A 14,593-nucleotide genomic window follows, 5' to 3' on the forward strand; every position below is an offset into this window, starting at 1 on the left:
TACAGAGGTCATCCAGAGCTCAGGCAAAAAAAGCTTTAACTAGCTGCAGAGCTACTCCAAACAACTAGAGCACTTGAAATTGGAAGATGTGAAAAACAGGTTGGTCAGGCAAGTTGGTGTAGCAGAATTTGTGTGAGATACCTGCTGTGGACTGAAACACATGCTAAATTCCACTACTTTCAGAGTTTACAGATAAAGACAGTACTAAAACTTCATTCCTTCTTTGTTTTTCTTCTTCTTATGAATTTTTCCTATTTGTGGAAGTGTCCAAATCCAACATTTGCATGCTAAAATTGCTTTGGTTCCCTTCTCAATATCTTTTCACACAAAGGAATGCACATTCATTTTCTGACAGAAGTATGAGTGAATTAAGAGATTGAGTCACTGTTAATTAATTTCTAAATTTTACCTGATAACCTTTATTCCTTTATGGTTTTACCTGGTGTATATTGAGAGAGACTGTTCAGTTCCTGGAAACTGTATGAAAAGCTCACAGGCCATGAGTTAGGACTACCCTAATGTAATTAACTGAGATTCTTACTTTGGTTTACATGGATATAACTATGCTACATGAAGTTTGGTCTGTGCAGCTTAGCTTCCAAGAGAACTGCTCCTACTGGAAGAGTCTTTGGGAATGCTGTGGCTTTTTCTAGCCTTTCCATTGATGTCCCTTGCTTATGAGGATGCCAGGAAAAAAACATAGGGCTTGTACAGGTTGGAAGGACTGTTATTTTTCACATGGCCAAGCTCTGCTTTCCTAACCACATGACATCTTAAATATTTTACAGATTCAGAAGTGTATCTAAGTATAATTCACAGCCCCCCAGATTCTTGCTAAGAGGGGATATGATCTGGCCTGTTGTTTGTTCTGGGTAGCATATATGTAATACTTCGGCTTATCTTGATTCTTCCCACGTTTCCCTAGCCCATTCTGCAACTTAAGTTTTGCAGATCTTATTGTGGATTTTTTTGTGTGGGAGCAGATTTGTGTTTTCAAATGGTATGGCAGCAGATCAAGCAGGAGGTTTTGGCTTGTGCACAGATTCTGGAGGGAGGTTTTGTAGAAGGTTTCTCCAAATTTTGGCTTTTAAGACATGGGAGCATATACCATGTATTACTTGATCACAAGTTAGCCCACTCACTAAATAGTTTGCTGACTGCATACAGTAACGTAAGAAGAGGGCTGAAAAACAGAGATAGTCCTGAACAAAGCTCAGAAAATCACGTCTTGGAGCACAGATGAATCACATGCTGAATGCCAAAGAAATCTCCTAATTAAACTGCTGGATTATGATTATGTAGGATGCCGAGTGTCTCATGGTAGCATTATTTTCTCCTTGACACTGGCTTTGTGACATGCTGTATTATTGCCTATCCTGGCATTACCTGGGTAGTGCAATATATATTTCATTGCAAAATAACCAAAGAAGACTAGATAATACTGAGGCTTAAAAGATGCTTCTGAGTTGTTCATTTCTGCTGACACACCAATTGCTCTGTGAGCAATGGCTAATGTATTTCAAACAGTGGTGGAACTCCTACTTCCGAAATTTTGAGAACTGGTCTCTGTCAAGGACATGCACTGATACGTGCTTCTCAGTAAAAAGAAGAAGAAAGTTAAGAAAATTGTTGGAAGGTCTATAGTGAATCAAATTTAATTCACCACTTGAACTCAGATCTCCTTACAGCCAGTCTTTTGATTTACATATGTGATCATCTTGAGAATACAAACCGCTAACACTCACTTTAGCCAACGCCACAATGTAAGAAAAATGTGTCTTATTAAAAAAAAAACACACAAAAAACCAAAACAAAGCAAAAAAAGATGTACATTTCCCTGTATACATACTTCTTAGTGTGTGGTATATAACAGAGCCTTCCAGATAAATTCCTTGGATCTAATCCTGGTCTCATTAAACCCGCACAGCTCTACTAACGTAACTGAGGAAAGAATTTTTCCTAAAGAATTATATTTCTAATAAGCAGGAAGCAAAGCCTTCTGGCAAACCACCTATCCTGCAACTCTGACTGAACAACACTAAAACAAAAAACATAAAGCAAAATTGTCTCAGAAGACTCACAAAAGAGGGGCTACAGACTGAACAGGAGGGTTGCATACAGATCATATCTACTTCTGTTGTGGAGATTATAACTAATTTGTGTAGGTAGATTTCTGTTTTTACTGCGAGGTAGAACGGAATCTAGGGTTACTTTGGAATTTTAATAAAGGCATCCACTCTGGGTCCCAAAATACAGTTTTTAGCCAACTTTTATTAAAAAAAAAATCTGGTAATTGTCCTTTCCAGTAACAAAGTTTAGATGGTGCTCTATCTCAGTGTTTGTTCACCCAGTGCAAGTGTAGAATCCATCAGGGAATGAGATTCTGTGAAAAAGCTCTACATGAGAAGAGATTTATTCAAATTCTTAAAAAGCATCAACTGAACACTAAATTGGGAGAAGCTGTTGACTCCCTCGAAGGCAGAGAGGCCCTGCAGAGAGACCTAGACAAGTTAGAGGGCTTGGCAATCACCACGCACATGAAGTTAAACAAAGACAAGTGCTGGATTCTGCACCTGGAACTGAACAACCTTGGATGTATGTACAGACTGGGTAATAAGAAGCTGGAACTGGATCTGGGGCTCCTGGTCAACAGCAAGTTGAACATGAGTCTGAAGTGCCCTGGCAACCAGGAGGGCCAACCGTGTTCTAGGGTGCATCAGGCAAAGCATCACCAGCTGGTTGAGGGAGGTGATTGTCCCGCTCTGCTCTGCACTGGGGTGGCCTCACTTTGAATATTGTGTGCAGTTTGGTCACTGCAGTGTAAGAAAGATATTAAGCTATCAGAAAGTGTCCAAAGGAGAGCTTCAAAGATAGTAAACAGCCTAGAGGGGAAGCCATATGAGGAGCTGAGGTCACTTGGCTTGTTCAGCCTGGAGAAGAGGAGGTTTAAGGGAGACATCACAGTCTACAAATTCCTCATGAGGGGAAGAGGAGGGGCAGGCACTGATCCCTTCTCTGTGGTGAGATCAGTGACAGGACCTGAGGGAATGGTATGAAGCTGTGTCAGGGAAGATTTAGATTGGCTATTAGGAAAGCTGCTTTACCCAGAAGGTGGTCGGGCATTGGAACAGGCTCCCCAGGGAAGTGGTCCCAGCACCAAGCCTGACGGAGTTCAAGAAGCATTTGAACGATGCTCTCAGGCACATGGTGTGACTCTGGGGGCTGTTCTGTGCAGGGCCAGGAATTGGACTTGATGATCCTTGTGGGTCCCTTCCAACTCAGGGAATTCAGTGATTCTATGAACAAATCAATTAGAACAAGGCAGGAGGGTCGTGAGTAATCAGACGGAGTTTTTTGTGGATAAGAAAAGCCAATAGCTTAGCAGATAAATTATTTAAAACTATGTATTTTTCACTGTTTTATCTTTATAGGAACAGTTGAAATGCATAGAAAAGGAATGACTGAAAAATTTAGCTTCTACGCCATTTTCCTTTCCTTGGTGGTCCTGGGGTTTCTACTAATTCTGACTGGAGAGAAGTAGACTCATGAGATAATTCCTTTTCTGCTTGTAACCCTACAGGTTACAGCTGCTGTAAGAAGCAGCAGATTAGGTCAGTGGGAACCACACCATGGACAAGGGGGTTCTTTGCCATGTACTTGGCTTTGTGGACTTCAGTGTAATGTGGTAATCCATAGCTTAGTAAATGTAATTTTGCTGTCTTTTAAGTTTCTGGCTAGATAAATTGTAGTTCCATTCCTCACTGAATGCTAAAGGTATCTAGTCTTGTAAAAGATAGCAAGCATAGCAAAGGCTCTGTTTAAATTTAAGTAGGTACCGAAGGGAAACTTTCACCTGTTCTCCTAGGTACAGTCAGTATTGACTGAAAGAGAATGGAAACTTTACATAATTCATCTGTATTTTTTTCCATATTACTTTAGTGCCAGGTCTTATAAGGCTGTATGCAGAGAAACCACATATTTTAATTAAAAGGTCTTATCTAATCTTTTTTATTCACTCAAGATCCATCCAACCTTTACCATTTTACTGATTTTGAGGATTTTGTAAAATGGCTGTTTTCGTTGACATCACTCTTTGAAATGACTACAGGGTTTCTTTGGCATACATTTTCTCTCTTGTTAACCAAAATGTATTGGGCTGTTCGAATTACTTATAATTACAGAAATTAACAAAAAAAAAGTCTCATTTTGACCTCTCTCTACTATGCATTCTTAAAGAGGAATCTTATGTGCATGATGACCATTTTCTACTACCACGAAGGAAATACTTCAGAAGTAGTGAAATATGGCCCAGGCATTGGATCTGTATTAGAGACTCATAGAAAGGGACTTGAGAAGTAATGAAAAAGTAATTTGAAATAAATAAAAAAAAAGGCTAAGTAAAATCATAGGTTGCCTTACCACTATGATTGTGAAAGTGTGGGAAACATTACATTTTATTTATTAGTTAGGAGGAGGAGGGAAGGAAGAAAAAGGAGACTAACATCAATAATCTACCTTCATTTAGGAAAACTCAGAAAAGTGGACTGCTCCAAAAAGCCTGGCTCAAGCTTCTTGATAGCCAGTGCTACAAGGCTACTGTTAAGTTCTCTCAAAGCCTCTGCTTCTTCAGACCACTTCCCTCAGCTTCTTATTTTCTTTCCTATAACAACAGAATTCATATATTGAACTAACGCTAAAATGACAAATCTTCTTTTCCTTTTAGAATTAGTTTAAAGATACAAATCTCTCAACTGCTTGGAGCCCACTGATTTTACCAACTGCCAGTCTGACTCTGAGACAACTTCATAGAGACTGAAAAGGCTAGGGTAAAAACTGAGGGCCTGTCCATCATCGAGAAATTTCTGTGTAGCACCAATTTTCCTTCCTTCCTCACCAAGCTACATGGCCTCATTTATTCTCCATTGTGATTACATACTAATTCTTTTACAGTTTAAATTGGGAGATGGAAAAAACCACTACAATGGTAAGAATAATAATGTATGAAACAACAATTAACTCCAGTAGCAAGATGCAAATAGTTCGTCAGGTCTCCATCTGGTAACAGGAATCTGGGGAACACCACACAAGGAAAGGAGGTCCTCGCTGTGCTGGGTTATGATTTGTATAACTTTCCTCACAACTACATGAAAAGGAAATGCCACTTTTATCTTCAGTTATAGTTCTTCATAACAGCAGAAGATGCAGAAGTTTTCTGAGACCATCTGGGTGTAGTACTCAGGAACTTAAAGCTGATCCTGTTGTGAGTAGGAGGTTAGACTAGAGACTTCCTGTGTTTCTCTCTAGCCCGAATTATCCTATGATTCTTGATGTTCACTCTCCTGAATTAAAAATAGGAGGTTTGTGCATAACTGTATTGTGGTTATCTGTTTTTTAAATTGTATTTACCAATCAAGTTTGAATCATGAAACAACAAAAATTCGATTAAAGCATTGTCTTGGTGGCTTCTCTAATTCCATCACCTAATTTTTTTCTGTGGCCTCACAGTAGAATTTGACTGGAGAGTTCTATAAAATTCGGTAATACTTCCTATTTTCTACATTGATTTTTTTTTTTTTTAAATCTGTGTTGGAATTGTCTGTATCTATCTTGATCTCTTTATTGGTCATTATGTAATAATACATATGAGAAAGTACATGTGAGAGAGTCTTTTATGATTTCATCATCCTTCAAATAATTTTTATCATTTTCTTTCAAGTTATCATCATTAGGTATGAAAAAGTGAAACCACAGCTCTTCTACAGACATATAAAATTTCGTTTCTGTTGTGGGTAGTTGGTGAGCAGTCAGTGGTATTCCCTGAAGAATGCTTGGTCTGTTTCTTGCATTTGAGAGATGTCTTCTAGGCATTATGATTGTAATATTTTTAATGTGCTAATGGTTACAGACTGAGTTTTGGGGTGATCTGTTTCACACTTTTTCATGATGTTATTCTTTTGCTTCAAATAAAAAGTTATTGATGATCAGTTTCTTCAGATAAATTTTTAATACAAAAATTATTTCCAATCATCAGTTTTGCCTATTTTGAAAAGTAATTTAACGTAGTCTGTGCCATTGATGTCATCAAGAATAGGATTAAGAAGCAAGATTTAATTCACTTAGCTGTAACAGAAGTCAGAAATAGCTTTAGCAGTTAAATTACTTGTGGCAGAATTGTTTGTTTATGTCCCTAATATTCCTGTGGTATATTTTTGAATGATAGATCATTTAAGCTGACTTGCACATCTGAAAGGCTAACATTTTACCAATATTCAATTACCTTATTCCATATACTTGTTAGTGTAAGAGGCAGTTTAACTGAAAAATGAATCCTAATAAAATGCCTTTTTAGTAATTCATTTTGAAAACCATTTGACCTTAACTACAATGAAAGTAGACTGTAAAAATCATCATAGATTCCCTTCCTTGAACTTCTCATAATGCTGAAAAATGACTGAGGGAAAGGAGAAAGATCCAGTTACTGTACCCTGTTTGAACAGCTGTACTTCATTGAGTGGAGGCTTGTGTTACACACAGTTTGTGATAGGAAGTAAATGCTTTTAAAACAACTAAGGAGACAGGTCTTTAACCTCCACCTTTTCAGATGCTTTGTTCACTCATTTAGCTTCTGTTGAAGTCTTGGGAAACATTTCAAATACAAATTATTATTGAATACTGAAGCTCACCTGAATAATTAATTTCCTAATGAACTTAGGCAGAGATGCACTGACATGATGTTGGAGTTTTTTTTGGAGAGATATCATTAATTCTTGATATACTGAACACTTCTTCCTTCAGGAACAAATACATTTAAAGAAGAAAGAATTCTCAGATTCAGTGTTAAGTGTTTTGTTATAGTTGAAATTACAGATTTACTTCAGCAACTGTAAGTATTTTCAAGGACTTAGAGGACATTCAGAAATGTTTTCATGTAAATTACTAATTTGTCAAAATTAATTAGATGTAAAATTCTCAGTTTCTAGCAGCGCACAAGACTTACCTCCTGTGATAAGACTATCTAGTCCCCTGAAATGATGAAGATACCTTGAGATTCATTAAGTGTTGTGGGTTTGGCATTACTTTACATTGCAAGTGCATGTTAATTGCCAGACCTATACTATTTGATGTAAACTTGGCACCAGACAATTTCAGGACTTTTAAATACACATTATAAGATCGTTCTGTGAGTGTGATTCTAATATCCTCCAAAGGCACTTCTCTAATGGCTCTGGTGAAACAAGTCAGTGGCAGTGGGAGTGTCCAGCTGGCAGACAGCCAGTCCACTTGTAATTTCTGTAATCAAGCTTTGTGTATACTTCATCCCTTGAAATACATGAGATCTTAAAGGTAGGTTTATGCTAAGTAGGCACTATTTGGGCTGCATTGACTACACATCTCTTTCTCTTTTCCTATGATAAAGGTACACATCTGATGGCCATGAATATTTTTGTCCTAACGTCTGTCTGTCTTGCCACTTCAGACTGGCCAGATATCACTATACTTACACTATACAGTGCAGAGGGGCCAACCAGATCTGCACTTAAATGAGAAAATGCCTTGAAATATAATCAGGATTTTGAAGTATTCTTCACTTCAGCACATTATAAATGTCATGCCTTCAGAAGACAGGGCTAACACTGGTTTTGCCCTTATTCTAGCAATCTTTTTTTTTAACTGTAACAATAGAACCACTTTTCTCCTTTGGCTGGGTCAAGGGTTCCCAGCACCATCTGCTTGTTTTTCCATCTGTCATTAGTGTTTTGTGGTCTGTGGTACAAGTGGGTTGAAGATTCATGCATTCCAGAAAAATGTCAGCATAAAAGCTGACACCAGTTAATTTGTTTAAATTTGATGCAGAAGATTTTTAGAACATTTTGTGTCCCCTTCTAGTCTTGAAATATAACAAATGTGGTCATGAGAGCATCCTCAGTCCTTGTCTCTCTGAATCCCATAACACAGCTCCTATTGATTCGTGTTATCAGGACTCAGCTCAGGCTTTTTTGCTATTTAATTCTCATCTCACACATCCTTCTGCTCTGCCTACAATGATTTTAGTTCCTGTCACAGCCTCGTCTTCCTCAGCATGAAATTCACACTGACTTGTGTCCACTGACAGACAAGTAACCCAGCCTACCCAAACTCAGCTTTGAGTGTTAGGTTTTATTATCTGCTATAATATGGAAAAATAGCAAAGTGTAAATTGGGGGCTTAGTTGCTTTTAGCTTAAGAAAACAGGCCTTGGGAAACAAATGTTGCTTTTTTTCTCTAGTACAAACCTCATTAGAAATTATTTGTTTTGCAGAGGTTAATATAATATGGGCTGCGCACCAAGTACACCATAGTTCTGAAGATTACAACTTATTCACAGCCTTGAGACAATCTGTACTGCAGAAATACACCTCCTGGGTAAGTTGCAGAATATTTGTCAGACAGTATCAACAATATTTAGTAAAGGTGAAAGCATAGTGTTTATTTTCCTTCAAAGAAAAACATAATTTAAAGATGTTTGACAATCAAAGCACAGAAGGTGAAACTGAAGAATCTGAGAATCATAAGCTTTAAAATATATCCACTAATGTTTGTACAAAAAACTTGAAAACTTCTACAGTACTTACTTTAAAGAAGGCTAATTATATAAACATGCATTTATATTTTCATAACTTTATGAGTAGAATGGGGAATTTTTTTCATTCAGTTATTCGTGTATAAGTACAGGAAAAGAACAGAGTATAATGTAACTACTTGAGAATACGTCTGTGTAACTGAAAGAATCAGGGAGAGAAATAATTGTTAAAAATTGATTTGGACATGCAGATGTATTTATTTGTCCCTGCTCATTCATGTCGTGTCAGTACTCTATTTAAGAATTTAAGGGCAGTATGTCACTACTTTTACCTGGTGTTATTTCAGATATAACGTATTTGAAATGGTGAGCTGTGTACACATGCAATATAAATTGAGTATTCATTTACAGATTTAAAAATATGTATTTCCAAATGCATTCATAAATGTAACATAATACATAATACATAATACATAATACATAATACAGTTATCCTGGGCCCAGGATAACTGCTGATTTCCTCAGTCGCACTCTCATGTTCTCTTTTGACTGTTTTTTTTTTCAGATTGTATTTTGTCTGGTTGTTGTTTGTTATTTAAAAAGAATAACTTCAAAGTTTGAAGTTTCAGAATTAGCTTTCAAAAGGAATATTGTGTATTTGCATATATAAATATATGCCTATAATTATATATTTACATGTATATACTCACCAATGAGGCATAATATGGGTGGTGAAGGAAACCCACAGTCCTCTGAAAATCTCTACATCCAGCATGTGAGCAAATGACTCAAAGTCAAGAATGTGTGCTCACACATGCAAATCCAGTATAACTCCTTTAACTTCAGTAAAGTTAGTCTGGATTTATGCTTACATAACTGAACATGGACTTAGCCTGTTTCGGTAACTGTTTTCAGTGCATATCATTAAATTAGTTAAAAGTACTAGGTTACAAGAAAATGGCTAGTTCTTCTGAAAATCGTGAAGCAGTAGTATTTTTTAGATTTGTTTCTTAAAGTCTTTTATATAAATGCTTGTTGTTTACTTATTTAGTAAATAATCATCTGATGTTAGTGAGAGTACCTAAAATTGAAATTACTGTAGTGAACAAGAGTGGAAGGGATGCATGTTTGTGACAACTCTGCTTCCTCTTTAAATACTGCTATGTTAAAGATTTAACCTTTGGCCATTTACCATTTGGGACCATATGTGCAAATGCTTAACAAAAACAGTAATTCAAAAAAAGACAAAAGGCCTTGTGTACATATGGATGGGTGCATGAGCACTTTGTCTGCCTGCATGATTTTGAGGATGATAGCTCAGAAAGCATAAAATATTCAGGAAGACCAAGATGTCTGGCCACCTTGAATTCCAAAGACCGTCCTCAGGACCACACTGGTGGCACTTGGCAAATAATATATGTGCACTGAAAACTCATTTGCTTTGTGCTAAGGAAATAAGCCTAGGAATACATTGTACTTTTGTGTGCAGTGTTTTTTTTCACCAAATATTTTGTATTAGCCAAAACATGTGGTTAGTGTAAACACTGTTTTTGCTTCTCCCAGAACTTTTGAGACATATGCCAGTTTTCTTCCAGCAAAACCTTACTGTGCATGATCACAGTTCTTGCTAATTCTTACTGAACTGCTATTTTTGGATTGCCAGACTTGTCCAATACCGTGAATGGATCTGCCTTGAAGCTGAAACTCAGCAAAGCCTTTAATTACTCTCTGAGAGTGATCTAGTTGTTGAATATGTATTGTACTATGTTGTTGAATGCAGTTTGACATTCAGTTTTGTGGAGGCTGTGAGAAAGTTGTGGTGGAGGGTGTGGGATAGTGGGACTGTTCTGCTGCCAGCTCTGTAGTGTTTTAAGTTAAACATTGTAAGATAAATAAATCAGCATATTAATCTATGTGGGTTGTGCTCAAACTGATAGAAAAGATGTGAAGTGAAAGAGAATTGCAAAATGTGCTTGACAATCAGTGGTGTGAGATGTACTCCTGAATTTGGAACCAAATGTGCAGTGCTTCATTTTGCATACACAGTGTTTCTTTTTCTCCAGTGGAGGGGCTATAGAGAAGCAAATCTACTGTGAAGATTAAAAGATTGTGTTGAAGCCCATGTTGTGGGAAAAAGACATAGAAAAAATATATATTATTTTTTAAGAAGAAAATAGCAAACTAATGCAAGATAATGCTATATAAATGAATATATACATGATGAAACAGTCAAAGTGCAGTTGTGAAAGGAGAGATTTGCACATGCACCTTGAAAACTCTGATTTAATGCTTTGAGTACCAGTTCTCAACTTTCCTCCAAGGGTAAGATTTAATTGCACATATTAGATCCATAATAATTTGATAGCTTTAGACTATACATTTAGATAAAGGGTTGAATAATGCCTTGATATAAAAGCAGGGGAAACATCTATATATAAATCTGGAAAGGGAAGAGGTAACGCAGTTCTTTTCAGCAGTCAGAAATTCACTTGTCTACCGAGGAGTCTGTCAGGACTGCAAGGGATGTGGGGTTTTTTTATCCTTGCCTTTAACTCCTGCAGATTCCTCACACAAGTTCATGCCCACACAAACTAGTTCTTGGCAGCGGTCCTGCAGCCCCCCCCACCCTGCAGACCCTCCGTGGCTGCATCGGCAGGTGGCCCCAGAGACCCAGCGTGGAAGTGGAGGGGCTTGGCGCAGGAAGCTCAGCAATCCTGCTAAACCTCAGGAGTTTCAATTCTTTCCCTTTCTGTAGTGGAAGCATTAAAAAGCTTTTACTTACAAATAAAAGGGAGAAAGGTAGAGATGCCCCCACCGGAGAGTGTGCAGTGGACATTCACTCTTCCAAAGGGGCAATGCCTTTGGCGTGGAGGCAGAGCTGCAGTGCGGCAGCTCCACATGAAAAATTCCTCTCCACTCTCACTGGGTGCCTTTCCAGTCAACTATTGTGGCACTTTCTCAATGTCTGCTGCTGAATCCGCAACTTGGAAAAGATCTGTGAGTGTAATAAACGTTTTTCTGCAGTTTTGACCCAAAATTCCATCTTGGAGCCAGGAAAGCTTTTCCTCTACCGATTAGTGAAAGTTGGTACATTCTCATGAAATGTTTTGATTTGGTGAATTGGCATTTCCAGGGAAAAACTATTTAATGATTTCTTTTTTTCTGACATTGATCTTGTTTCAGTGGAACCACAAATAGTAGAAATGAATCTTTGTATGGTTTTCATTCCTCTCTAAGGGTTGCACTTCTGTAAATGATCTTTGTAATCCGTTCTGTGAAAAATAAAGCTTATATTGCAAAGAAATGTGAGGCAGTTAGGAAAGCATACTCCTTTGTCAATCTCAAATTTACCTGTAGATTTACATAAAATTTCCTTCATCTCATGACTTAGCAGGGAAATTCTAGTGAAAAGCAGGTTAGAAAATAAATATGAAGATGATCCTACTTTCTCCTCTGAATCATGTGCAAATACCACCAAATTGCCTCTGATATTTTTAGGGGAAAAGTGCATAGTTTTTTAACCCTGCTTTCAATCCTGCAACCACTTCCATGTATAATCTGAAAAACATCTGGGTTTTTTTTGTGTGTGGGGGTTTTTTTTTTTTCCTTTTTAAATCAATGTCCTCTCCATTCCTTTAAAAAAAAATTCCTGATGTTATCATGCCATTACACTGGTACAATCAATAATAGGAGAAAACTGAAGTAGCTTTACAAAAATGTGGCTGTGTGTCCTGCTGTGTTGTCTTCTATGTAAGATAACCTTTGAGAAAAAATATGCCAACCCTCTGATTGTTGTGGGACAAATATCTCTCAGTGGTTTTTTTTTTATATCTTTTAGCAATTAATTACTGAGGTGGTCCAGGTTAAAGGAAGGAGGAAGAAGGAACTCAGAAAAGAGATTGACTTCATACCAGTGTTTAGAGCATTTCTTTTGAAGTATTGGGAAGCTTGCACTACATTTCTGTTTAAGAGCATGGAGATTTGTGGATTTTAAAGTCACTCTTCTGTTTAGTACTCTTCTGCACAAGTCAGTCTGATCTGTGTTTTTTAATTCTTATATACGTCTTATGCTGACCTCTACTCCAGAATTTCATGCCTAAATGCCCCCCCCCGATGGCATTTACCAGCTCCCACCCTAGATAAGAGTTGCTGTGGGTTTTTTTGTGAGTTTGCTTAGGCTGAGTGATTCTTATGGATTGAATGCCCAAATTTCATTTTCCAAGTATAGTTTGCTTCCTTTTTTGTTTTATAAATGCTAGGCAAACAAATCAGCCTTTGAGGATCAGAGTGATTAAAACAAAATAACTGTTTACTTTATTTCTCCTAAGTTCCAGAAGCTCAGTATTCTTCTATTACCTTTTAATTCCTTTAAGTCTTGGAAAACAACTTCCAAGACATTCAGCCAGAAACACCCCATGTGTCATTTGTGGGGCAGCTGTGATCCGTGAAGTCTTTGAGTGTAGTTTTTGAAATCACAGCTGTCCCAACCGTGCCAGATGATCCTGCAAAGTCTATAGGGTTTTTTCCTAGTGCTTCAGCCCTTGTCTGGTGTTGAAGCCAGCAGACTAAACTGAGATTTGAGGGCCTTAGTCCTTCTTGGTTCATCACAGTGAGATATGACTGTGGTGACTTCCTTGAGAGCATCAGTTACATCACAGGGATGGGGGGCAGTTGTTTCAGAGCCTCAGTGGGACATCTACCTATTGAGTAGACCTTTCAGCTAAAACTGAGAGAATATTGTCTTTAAATGCTATGTCCAGACCTACACTAAAGGAATTCCTGGTTCAGGAGGCCTGTCATGGCTATCAGACTGCTTTCGCTGATGTTTAAAGTTTTGATTTTAGTGAAAAGGACAATAGGAATTTGGAAACAGATTTTGCTAATTTTTCCATGTTTCACATGGATCTCTTGTCTGCTGCAAAGATTTTCCCTGAGTGCTAAAGAGATTTAAAGTTTTAAAGATATTTCTGCTACTGTTTGGTTTAGGAAAAAATCTCTGTTTTAGAGAAGAATTAAATTTTAATTGCAGGTGATACAATACAATGTCAGGTACAAGGGAAAAGAAAAATATAAGCCTTTTTCTGAAGGAAGCAGATTGACTTTTAATGTATGGGGGTCTCGGAAGTTTTATTCTATTGCTCAACCAGTTAAACAATTAATTCTGGAATTCCTGTGACTTACTCTGTATGTAAGATACCAGAGTGTTTCCTAAGTAAGAAGTTTTCTGATACTGTTTTCATGCTAGCATGTTTTAGGACTCAGACTTTAATGGAGATGCCATAGGAAAGTTAGGGTGAGAATTTATAATTAACTTGGAAAGCCAAGTAAGTGGCCTTACCCTTATGGTGTTCATGTAGGGAGTTTGGATGTTAAAACTGTGGTGTTATAAATTCACACCTTGAATTATTACTCTGTGATAATCACACCTTGAATTATCACTCTATGATAATTCTCCCCTTTAAGTGAACCCTTCATGTCAAGGATATGATGCTGTCTGCTCCATGTAATACACAGAATAAACATCTAATATCAGGATTTATGAGTTCTTGTCTTGATTTTTCTACTTGCTCAGTATGACTTTTGGGAAACCACTTTTGGATCAATTTATGTCTCATTTGCTGTAGCACATCTAGTAGTAGTATAATGATCAGTATCTATGTATGCTGTGTAATTTCTACATTAAGGACATATTAGAAGAAGCAAGTATATCGTGCAGTGCTTTGCGCTCCTGAGGTAGTACTTCATTATGTTATCATGACTTTAGAATTATATATCTAATATATGATTTTTTTCTTGTTTTTCAGATGTTCAACTTGCCCATGGCTCTTTTCATTCCCCCTTCGGTGTTTGCTGTTCATTTACAGTTTAATCTACTTTACCAGTTTTGGATACACACAGAGGTAAACCAGGTTTTTAAGCCATACCTAAACAGTTAGCCTGGAGCAGTGTCCTGGAAATCCACTAGCAGCTGATTTATTGTGTAAGAAAAATCTTTGTCTGATTTCTTTAAGGAGAAACATCTGTTCATTTTTA

General features: G+C 37.3%; 1 protein-coding gene across 1 annotated transcript in view; it reads left to right on the top strand.

Annotated features, from left to right (window-relative positions):
• AGMO (alkylglycerol monooxygenase) overlaps window positions 1-14,593 on the top strand; it is a 190,525-nt gene that overhangs the window by 70,672 nt on the left and 105,260 nt on the right. Inside the window, exons 4-5 of the mRNA XM_017836706.1 lie at window positions 8,300-8,403; window positions 14,365-14,460. Coding sequence (XP_017692195.1) covers window positions 8,300-8,403; window positions 14,365-14,460 — 200 coding nt within the window. The remainder of the gene's footprint in view (window positions 1-8,299; window positions 8,404-14,364; window positions 14,461-14,593) is intronic.

This window comes from Lepidothrix coronata, unplaced genomic scaffold, assembly GCF_001604755.1.
Source record: "Lepidothrix coronata isolate B3197 unplaced genomic scaffold, Lepidothrix_coronata-1.0 Scaffold282, whole genome shotgun sequence".
Classification (NCBI taxonomy): domain Eukaryota; kingdom Metazoa; phylum Chordata; class Aves; order Passeriformes; family Pipridae; genus Lepidothrix; species Lepidothrix coronata.